Source organism: Pyrus communis, chromosome 13 (genome assembly GCF_041283825.1).
Source record: "Pyrus communis isolate YQ-2024b chromosome 13, ASM4128382v1, whole genome shotgun sequence".
In the NCBI taxonomy this organism is placed as follows: Eukaryota; Viridiplantae; Streptophyta; class Magnoliopsida; order Rosales; family Rosaceae; genus Pyrus; species Pyrus communis.
Genome location: NC_142577.1, coordinates 1,819,480 through 1,830,929, shown reverse-complemented (window position 1 = coordinate 1,830,929; position 11,450 = coordinate 1,819,480). Strand labels below are relative to the sequence as shown.

At 38.5% G+C, this 11,450-nt stretch overlaps 1 protein-coding gene across 3 annotated transcripts; it reads right to left on the bottom strand.

The window, feature by feature from the left end:
- Positions 1 to 1,080: 1,080 nt before the first annotated feature.
- Positions 1,081 to 11,186, bottom strand: LOC137737779 (vacuolar protein sorting 38-like). Of its 3 annotated transcripts, none has more exons than XM_088682982.1 (6): positions 10,745 to 11,186; positions 10,032 to 10,238; positions 9,154 to 9,334; positions 2,629 to 2,777; positions 2,213 to 2,440; positions 1,081 to 1,358 (listed from the first exon to the last, which is right to left on the bottom strand). In XM_088682982.1, the coding sequence occupies exons 1-6, from the start codon at positions 10,922 to 10,924 to the stop codon at positions 1,347 to 1,349; spliced, it is 957 nt and encodes a 318-aa protein (XP_088539108.1). In that variant the 5' UTR covers positions 10,925 to 11,186; the 3' UTR covers positions 1,081 to 1,346. The 3 variants fall into 3 exon arrangements, with proteins under 3 accessions (XP_088539108.1, XP_088539109.1, XP_068333433.2); XM_088682983.1 differs by having other exon boundaries at positions 1,081 to 1,353; positions 2,213 to 2,307; positions 2,622 to 2,777; positions 10,745 to 11,185; XM_068477332.2 differs by having other exon boundaries at positions 1,081 to 1,353; positions 10,745 to 11,184.
- Positions 11,187 to 11,450: the final 264 nt, after the last annotated feature.

Sequence of the window (11,450 nt, the reverse complement as noted above, 5' to 3'; positions counted from 1 at the left end):
TGAATCTGAATTATTAATTTGTAGAATTGATTGAATTTGTAGTTTATATTCAGAATTTGAATTATTGGTTATGTGGAATAGGAACTGTTACTGGTACACAAAAAAATAATCTTGGCCTTTTCGCTTGTATTTCTGTAAGGGAGAGTTTGAGCTTGGAGGAGTGCAAGATGATTTTTCTAGAGCGTTAATAACAGTACCCTTCAGAAGTTTTAGGCAATATTTGTTACTTAACTACATTTTTTTTTTTCCCTTGCCCTAAAATTCATCACTTATTCACATAGCAGTCTGCATTAGTGTACTGTAAAACAAGGCATTAGCGAGGAAGCAAGACACTAAGACATTTCTTGATCGGAGTAATGACAAGTTCGTTGAATTCCTAAAGCAACTGCAATTGTATAGCAGTGGAGTTATAGATCTGACCGAGTTTTTGAATCTGGTCGATGATGTACTTCAAGCCGATCAAGATCTTATGAACGAGTTTGATGGTTTTCTGGAGCACTGTGAGAAGGAGCAAATGAATTGGTCGCTTAGGAGTGAAAGCTGATGTAGAAACTTGTTAACTTGTACTAGTTTTCGATTCGTCTTTGTATTAATGTATATGGCAGGCAGGAACCAATTTAGATTCGTTTTTAATGCGTTGATGTAGAATGTTAAATCTGAGTTAGTTAATGCACGTTAAATTAGATGATTAAAAGCATTTATCCTTGCATCTGGTGCCGATTGTTCGAATGCCCCCTCTCCTTATCGCTCGTATGAAAACGTAAAGGAAAACTTCAATGAATTTTGGCAATGTTACTGGATAGCAACGCAACCTTTACTTGTTGCTCCTCTTTTCCAACTCCATTCTTTCATTGTTTTCCAAATCTTAGGAGTATGACTCGATTTTCATTACGACAGACTTGATTTTCATTCCTCCCGTAATGAAAATCATTGTGGAACGCATAGTTACAATGGTAAAACATCGCGAGAAGAAAACATTGAAAACATTTTGGAAGGAACAACAGTTTAGGTATGATCGTAACACTACCCACCAGACCCCGACGAGGGGTTACCAATATACCGAAATTGGAAGAAATCCGGTAGACAAGTCTCATGATCTGCATTTTTCTATCGAGATAAAAATCTGGATTGGTATAAATAAAAGGTGCTGCACTAAAAACTTGCACCAGGGTAAGAATACAATTACTTCATTTACAAAGTCAAATTAACTTACACCCAAAACTGGTACTGGAGATCTCACGTATCTATATAATCTACAGACTGAATTGTCCTTACAAGCTCCTTCAAATTGGCTAGGACATGACGCGGTCCTAAGCTCTTAACGCCAATGTAATTCAAAAGCTGCTCTAAATCCTACACTAACAAAAGCAATGCTACGGTCAATATAGGCAAGCGTGACAATTTTAATGGTTAAGATAGTAAATGAAGCAAAGCAAAACAAAAAGAAGAAAGTACAGTACAGATTTAGGTGGGTTAGCAGAAGAAAGACAAGTACAGAAGGATGACGTTAGAACACTAATACTATATTAAGTGTTTGCACAAGTCTTAAAACTAGATTCGTGTTAATTTTTTATAAATTTGAACCAGAATGTAAGAATTGATGAATAATTCACTTATTTAACTATATATGAAATGATTCTGTGTTTAATTATTCGGATCTATGGTGTTGTTTGAGTATATATCCAGGCATTAAGGTAATTTGTCAATTTGAGATTTGCCTATATAAATAGCCTTTCCGTAATCAGATTTCAGACTGGCATGTTGATCGATAATTATGGAGAATTTTGATTTAACAAAAAAGTCTACTTGTTCTAGTTATGCTCCTCTTCTCTCTAGGAATTGTTCTTAGCGCTCCAAAATTGTCATTGTTCACTTACCTTTATTTTTTCCAATACGGAGGAGCACAGGATAAGTATTTTGGACTGCTAACAACTACTCCATTTCTCCCTCTCTTGTACTCTTTCTTCATCTCTTCTACTTTCTCTCTCTATTCTACATTAATTGGGTATCAGGGTAAACTTTGTTGTAAATAACTTAAGTTACCAAGGTTACCATTACCGAAAAGCCCATTCAAAAGGACAACTTTAGCGCACACAAATGCACGAATGTCAAACAAATGAAAAGATAATAACCACACACCAAATAATAGGAATTACTCTAATCTGAATAGGTGTTATGGACCCCAAGGCAAAAGATATGAACAAATTTGTACCTTGTTTAGTAAGAATAGAGCATATGCGGCTCTCGTTGTGTCTTGGCCATCTAGAAAGAGAGGGAACTCCACATGCTTCACATCCGTTGAAACCACTGTATGTGACGACACATCAGATGAAGTAGGCTCTACGGATGGTCCATAATCAATAATATAGGAATGAGAACCACCCAAACGCAATGGATAACGCAATGGAACTTTTAAGTACGAAGCTATAAGTAAGACAGCCTGCATTCAAAATCAATATAAATAGGGCATTCTTATTTAAAACAACTACGGCTAAACAAACAAAACAAATAGGCCCCTAAGTAATGCACTTGAACATGACAGCATCTTAAAGTAGAAGCTGCCAAATTCATCATGTATGAATTAGTAACTTAATAGTTTGTATCAAGCAAAGAAAGCGTACTACGCACATGACTGACATATCCAAGGGCTGTTGCAGACCTCTGAACCTCCTTTTTGTCAGTGAAAAAACTCATCATTTTAAAAGGCAGCATTGTCAAATGGAGACCTAAAATTGTCAATGTTCCTTGATTTGCAGGTTTAAATCGAGCAGAATTACCTGTAAAATTTGAAGAAGAAACACAAGAAAAATATAATCTGAGTACAGAAGAATACATTACCAAAGGTTATTACCCTTGACATGAAGCACATAATGATTATTTCAAAATAAATTTTCTTCAAGAGAAAATAAAACTGGATATGGATATTTTGATACTGTAGCCAATTAAATCATTAAGAATATATATCTCTATCAAACAAATAGATAAAACATTGCCATAGTAAACAAATATGATGTATGTGAAAAGCTTCAAGAGCAAACATCCGCATTGTGGACAGCCCTATTGTTCGAAAGGTACTGCGTTTTTTAATTTTCATTAAAAGTTTTGTTTATGACTTGATACTTAGTTTATCTTTAAAGTGTACAATAGAGTTTAAGGGTTACAGTTTGTTTAGTTCTAGGGTGTAGGGCATTAGCCCAAACTTAAAATCTTAAACCATGGATGGAAGGGGAAATAACATAAATATTGAATAGCACAGGACATTCCAGTGCTGACATCAGTTGAGAGGCAGCCTCAAGTTCTATTGAAAAAACCCGCCCACTGGACCTTGTTCTTTGATGTAACCAACGACAATAGACTAAACTAGCAAATATAGGAAACTTGGAAACACACAGGACTTATACTGGTTCGGCAGAACTTATGCCTACGTCCAGTTGTGATTTCCCTAGGTAGAGAAATCACCGCTTCTTTGATTAATAATAGAGATTACAGAACTTATGCAAACCCTAGAACTAATCTCAAACACTCACTGCTGTTTGACTGTTTTTTCTCTGCAGAAATCAGTCTTGCCGCACCCTATTTATAGATATAGGGTTGGCTTACATGTCCTTTACAGATTATAATTCCTATTCTAAGTGGAATAGGAAATTAGACTTCCTTTCCAATTCCAAATAGACTTCTAGGATTTCTAATCTAAATTGAATCAGGAAACTAAGATTCTTTCCTAGCCCTTTTAGGAGAAGAATTGGTGCACCCTTTCCCTAAAACAATCCTAAACAGAAAAGGACACAAATTTGACGAGCCAAAAACTAACAATCTCCACCTTGGTGAGTCAAACCAAGTCTTGATCGTTTGCACCCCAGAGTATCTTTGAACCTTCTTGAAGTAGCTCTGGAAAACTTCAAGAGTCTTCACCTTGGCAACCTCCTTCTTGCCTCATTGCACCTCAGGTGAGGAGGTGCTCCACTTTAATCAATCAACGAGATTGATCAAGTTCAAACAATGCTTGAACTTCTTGGCCGGCACTATCTTTGTAAGGAAATCTGCGGCATTGTCATCCGTATGAACCTTTTCAATCCAAATTTCCTTAGACTCCACCCAATCTCTGATTCTGTGATACCTTGCTTCAATGTGCTTTGATCTTCCAGAAAAAACCTGGTTCTTTGCCAAGTGAATGGCACTTTGACTATCACACTTAAGCTTCACACAATCTTGAGTGATTCCCATTTGACTTACCAAGCCACTAAGCCAAATTGCTTCCTTTCCAGCTTCGGCCAATGCAATATACTCTGCCTCTGTGGTTGATAAAGCTGTAATTGGTTGCAGTAGTGCCCTCCAACTGATTGGTCCTCCTGCGCATGTAAACACATAACCAGAAGTTGACCTTCTCTTGTCCAAGTCCCCTGCATAATCGGCATCCACATATCCTAACACCCCTGCATTTTCCTTTTGCTTCTCAAACATAATCCTTTGTCGCCAAGAACCCTTCAAATAACGCAAAATCCACTTGACTACATCCCAATGTTGCTTTCCTGGATTTGCCATGTATCTGGAAACGACACTGATTGCTTGAGCTATGTCAGGACGTGTGCATACCATTGCATACATGAGGCAGCCCACGGCATTAGCATAAGGCACCTTCTTCATTTCTTGTTGCTCTTCCTCGGACGTAGGACACTGTTGTCCACTTAACCTGAAGTGAGCTGCCAAAGGAGTCGAAACTACCTTTGCTTCTTGCATGTTGAACTTCTCAAGAACCTTCTGAATATACTTGGCTTGTGATATCCAAATCCTTCCAGCGGTCCTATCTCTCTGAATTTCCATGCCAAGGATCTTCTGTGCGGCACCTAGATCCTTCATGTCGAACTCCTCGCTCAACATCCTTTTCAAGTCTTGAATTCTAGACTTGTCTTGACAAGCAATTAACATGTCATCCACATATAGCAATAGCAATATGATCATCCCATCTTGGAACACATGATAGTACACACAACAGTCATACAAACACCTTCTAAAATTAATTTTCAGCATGAATGAATCAAACCTCTTGTACCACTGTCTTGGAGACTGTTTCAGGCCATACAGGGACTTCCTTAGCTGACATACTAGGTTTTCTTTCCCATATTCAACAAACCCTTCTGGTTGAGCCATGAATATCGTCTCCTCTAAATCCCCATGAAGAAACGCTGTCTTCACATCCATCTGCTCAATCTCCATGTCATGCTGAGCTGCCATTGCTAAAAGCAATCGGATAGAAGTATGCTTGACTACAGGTGAAAAGATCTCATCATAATCCACCCCTTCCTTTTGCGAGTACCCCTTAGCCACGAGCCTTGCTTTGAATCTCACGGCATCTTGTTCATGTAGTCCTTCCTTTTTCCTAAATACCCACTTGCATCCAACTAGCTTTCTGTCTTTGGGTTTAGGAACCAACTCCCAAACAGAGTTCTTGTAAAGAGACTCCATTTCCTCTGTCATAGCACTTATCCAACTATCTTGCTCATCACTTGCTATAGCTTCTCGATAAGTAGTTGGATCTCCTTGACTAATGTTAAGAGCATAATTAACTTCGTTTTGGTCAAACCCAAACCTGTCAAGTTTCTTCTTGTTCCGCTTAGGTTTGTCCAGTGCTATGCATCTTTGGAATGCAGGTGGATTGTTGGGTGGAGTTTGACTCCTTTGGGATATCTGGCGGATTGGAGTACCTTCAATCTGTCCTGTTTCTTGCTCCACCTGATTCCTAACTGGTGAATGATGCTGATGCTCTTCTTCTTCCTCAAAACCATCAGATTCGGCTTCTTGCTCAATTTGCTCCACCTGAGCTTCTTCTTCATCTGACCTGATTAACGGAATCTTTGTTGCTTCAATTTCAGCATCATCCTTCTTCTCCCTACTGCTCTCGACTTTATTCAGAGGCATGGTTGTCTCATCAAAGACAACATCTCGACTGACAACCTTTTTCCTGTTGTTGAAATCCCAAAGCTTGAAACCCTTCACTCCTTTCTCAAAAACTAGGAATATGCAAGGTATAGACTTCGGTTTTAGCTTGGACCTTTCATCACTTGGAATATGTGCATAAGCACTACAGCCGAACACCCTGAGCTTGGAATAATCCACCGGCTTCTCAAACCATACCTCTTCTGCACTCTTAAAACCGAGAACTGTAGATGGTGATCTGTTAATCAGATAACTAGCATGATTAACAGCCTCTGCCCAAAAACTATCAGGCAATCCTGCATGAAATCGCATGCTCCTTTCTCTCTCCATGAGAGTTCGGTTCATCCTCTCAGCAGCTCCATTTTGTTGGGGATTCTTCTTTACTGTGAAGTGCCTTATGATGCCTTCCTGCTTGCAGTAATCGGTGAACTCATTACTTGTATATTCACCTCCATTGTCACTTCTCAGATACTTGATCTTTCTTCCAATTTGATTCTCGGTTTCTGTTTTCCATTCCTTGAACTTTGCAAAAACCTCGGATTTCTGCTTCATGAAATAAATCCAAACCTTCCTAGAAAAATCATCCATGAAAGTAACAAAATACCTGGCTCCACCATTTGATTTAGTTGGAGCAGGACCCCAAACATCTGAGTGAATATAGCTGAGTTGCTCCTTACTTCGGCTATCTGCACTGCTACTTGCGAATGATACCTTTCTTTGCTTCCCAAGAACACAGTATTCACAAAAGTCCAGTTTGCAAGCTGACACGCCTTCCAACAGGCCTTGCTTGTGTAATTCTTGCAATCCCTTCTGGCTTATGTGCCCGAGCCTATGATGCCATAGTTCAGTCTTGTCTTCTATACTTTGATTTACAGAAACAGCTGCTCCCCCGACTATAGTGGTCCCAATTAACTTATACAACTTATTGGGTTGTAGGTCACCCTGCATTACCACTAGCGATCCTTTGGTTACCCTGAGTCTTCCTTTTTTAGATTTGTACCCATAACCGGCCTCATCTAAAGTACCCAAGGAAATCAAATTCTTTCTTAGTCTAGGGACATACCTGACGTTCCCCAAAGCTCGTATCATCCCATCGAACATTCTGATTCGAACAGTGCCGATTCCTCTTACAGGACAGGAAGAATCATCCCCCATTAAGACTTCCCCGCTGCTGACTTCTTTGTAAGTATCGAACCATTCTTTTACTGCACACATATGAAACGTGCATCCAGTATCCAAAATCCAATTGGAAGCCTTGGAGCCCGATGTTACCGAAAGAAGTTCCCCGTCACTCTCATGTTCGGTGACTGCACTAGCGGAACCTGAGCTTCCTTCCATCTTGGCTTTCTTTTCTTTCCAAATCTTGCAGTTCCTCTTCCAATGATCGGCTGAACCACATTCGAAGCAACCTTCCTTCTTTTCCTTTTTCTTCTTGGATTTTGACCTACCTCTGTTGCCAGTTTTCTCTTCCCTTGTCTTTTCCCGCCCCCTCTCCTTGCCTTTGGCATAAAGGCCTTGAGAGCTTTCAGTTATATCATCTAGTTTAGCATATGACTGAAGAGCTTGAATTACGTCTTCAAGCTTCAAGGACTCTTTTCCAAACATTAGAGTTGTTCGAAAGTGCTTGAAAGACGAAGGTAGAGACCTTAGCAGGATGATAGCCATATCATCATCTTTGTAAGTTTCTTCGACTTTCTGAAGATTAGCTATGCAATTCTGGAACCTGCATACGTGATCTTCAATATCACCTCCTTCTTCTAGTCGAAGCCCGAATAGTTCATCCTTTAGAAAAAGTTTATTGGACACGGTTTTGCCCATATAAACATTCTCCAATTTTTCCCATGCTTCCTGGGCAGACATCTTTTCGGTGATGTGTGACCGAACTGATCTTGTGAGATGGATCTCGATGGAACTCTTGGCCTTCTTAAGAACCTTATTCCATGCTGCTTCTGTCATGCTTTCCGGCTTCTTACCATCAAGTGCATCATCCAAATCCTGCTGTATCAGTACGTTCTTCATCATCCTTTGCCAGTCCGTGAAGTCATCCTTGCCGTCAAAGGGTTTTAACGCAGGCCCTTGATCCGCATTCATCTTCCCTTTTAACATCGTAGAACACCTTGATCCTAGCTCTTGATACCAATTGTTGAAAAAACCCGCCCACTGGACCTTGTTCTTTGATGTAACCAACGACAATAGACTAAACTAGCAAATATAGGAAACTTGGAAGCACACAGGACTTATACTGGTTCGGCAGAACTTATGCCTACGTCCAGTTGTGATTTCCCTAGGTAGAGAAATCACCGCTTCTTTGATTAATAATAGAGATTACAGAACTTATGCAAACCCTAGAACTAATCTCAAACACTCACTGCTGTTTGACTGTTTTTTCTCTGCAGAAATCAGTCTTGCCGCACCCTATTTATAGATATAGGGTTGGCTTACATGTCCTTTACAGATTATAATTCCTATTCTAAGTGGAATAGGAAATTAGACTTCCTTTCCAATTCCAAATAGACTTCTAGGATTTCTAATCTAAATTGAATCAGGAAACTAAGATTCTTTCCTAGCCCTTTTAGGAGAAGAATTGGTGCACCCTTTCCCTAAAACAATCCTAAACAGAAAAGGACACAAATTTGACGAGCCAAAAACTAACACTACTCACATACACGCGCGCGCGCGCGCACACACACACACACACACACACATAATCTACTTCTAAAACATGATCCTGCATTGGAGATTGTGCACCGTCGACCAGCAAGAGATCCTGAGATCCGAGCAAGGAAAAGCTCACAATCCCAATCAGCAACACCATAAAGAATTGCCCATATTTTGAATAGAGATCTAGGTCATGCATTGAGAACTCGAAGAAACAATTTTAATAACAACACATTTATACTCAGACAACATTGACAAGTTAAACAAGCACTTATACAATTTAGGCACAAGAGAAACAAAAATTAAATAAAAATTAATTCAAATGAAAGCCACATTTTATGACAGTTGGGATTAGCAAATTTGCCATGATATCCAGAATTTCATGAATGTGGATAGATAACATAGGAAAGAGTTGTAGTGATTGCTTGAAACATTAGCCTTTCTTTTCCTCAATTGAGCCATATGGGTATTTACTGATTTTTACCTCAGTTACTCTCTTTCAGATTCCACAAATTAAACAAGATATTGTAAGACATAAAACAATATCTCAGTAGCATTTACCTGATCTACTAGTGTTAGGAAATGATTCAAGTTCCTGTTCTTGTGCAGGACCCATAGTGAACTTTACAGGATATAGCAATGAAACTTGTGATATCATATGTTGTTGTCGCCTTCTTAGCATCTTTTGCAAGTTTTTAAGATTAACATACCCCTTGTCACTGGATAGTAGCTGATTTGACTCCTGTAACAAAAGCGTAAATCAGATTTTCCACCAGACTGCTTAAATCAATTACTAAAATGTAACAGTAACTTTTAAACTTGAAAAAGTGCATTGAGAAGAAAAGTTATCGATTTTGCAGAAAAGTATAGCAAGCCAAATTTGGATTTTGTGGAAATGATCATAAAGCAAAAATAACATTAAAAGTGATAAAAAGAATCAGCCATGAAATGAAACAAAAAAATAAAGATAATCAAGCATATGCATGTATATACACAACTACAACTAGTTTTTGAATTCAAAAGTGACCCAATCTAAGTAATTAACAGTGCTTCCTAGTCATATATATATTATTTACTAATGGTAAATCTTAAATTAGTCGCAATGAGATTTTGAAAGAGAATATGCAATAGCAAAAAGTTTTTGTTTTCCAATACACGTCACAACCCAAAAATGTCTAGAGTTTATAATTCTTTTTTTTTTTTAGAAGAAACGATAACACTTTAACAAAATAATAACATGAATTACAAAATAGTGGATAAGAAATCCACCATCTAGCAAAACTAGCTACGACCTCTCAAGTAGATATATTTACAAGTACATAACCTCCACCAAAATCATTTTACTGCTGCTAAGACCTCTCAAGTTTATAATTCATTAGTATACAAACTCTCTTGCGCCCAATGACAGTTTGGTACATAATAATCATAATCAATTTTACCTCCAACCGCTTCCTAGCAACAGATAGAGCTGTCCCAGCAACCAAAAGTGACCTAAGCTCTATACTAAGTTGCTCCTCTTTCTTTTTTGTATCCTCCACAGCAAGCATAGAATACCTTGACATGTTTGCCATCACCATTTTTCTGGCCTCCAGTTTCTGCTGCATCTCCTCAAGCTCATTTGATCGTCTCAATGACTCAGCTTCAACCTGTCAACAACAATGCCGCCCGCTAACCCGCGGGCTAATCAATTAAGGCCCGATCAATCAAGTAACAACACAAGGTGCTAGTGACGAGTCTGATGACTTTGTGCACAATCAGAAAACAATTTCAATTAGTCCTCAATTTTCGTTTCTTACATCCACTCCGCAATCAAGGACAGAAATATTCTTTTATAGAATTAAATTACAACGTCCACAATTTCTACTTTCAGATCCTAATACCAGCAGTTTGGCTGAAACAAGATAAAATTATCAATAATATAATATAATAATCGCCTTCTCATACTAACACCGGAACAGTTCTAACCAATTCCCCAAGTCTGTTAATCCAGCAATCACAACAACCCAGTTATATCCAAATAACCAAGTAAAGAACTATTTAAACTTCAATTTCAAACTCCACAATAAATAAAATAAAACCTCCATAACCCTAATAAACTGCATTTTCTCAGAACATCAAAAGCACGAAAGTTGAGCATGCACTAGAACCCTACCTCAATGAGAGACTCGAGATTCCGCTGAATACTTTGCTTCTTCTCCTGAGCTTCGCTGAGAGCAGAAGAAAGACTCCATAACCTCACAATCTCTTGCTCGAATTCCTCCCATTCGATCACCTTCACATTTTCGAGATCGCTCTTCTTCGGCTCTGCAGGCTGGGCTCGATCTCGTTCCATTAAAAGTTGGAGAGATAGTTTCGATGCGGCTTGAATTTCAGACAAGGCCAGGGGATAGACTTCATCGTCCCAGAATCACCAATTAGGGTTCAGGACACATTTTCTCGGGAAAATGTTTTGGGGTTTTTTTTTTTCTCGGGAAAATTTGTTTTTTTATGGGTCGAATCGAGAAAATTTTGATTAGGATTCTTTGACCAGTTTGAAAGAAGGGTTCGATAAGCAAAGAATGACAAGTGGAAGAGAGACTGGAAGTTGGCGACGATTTGAATGTCAATTTAAGCGGACCAAGCACACTGCTTTCAAAAAAAAACAAAAAAAAAAAAAAGCAGATCGCTGTGCTAGTAATGTGCAGTAGAGAAACTAGCTTTCATACACAACTAATTTAATCACATTATTATCAACATGCTAAAGATATATTTTATAACCGACATCACACACCACTTAAGATGTTTTATAACACTAAAATCACTATTCACAACATCTGATTGAATCACATTATTGCTAGCCTATTATAAGGTACTAATTT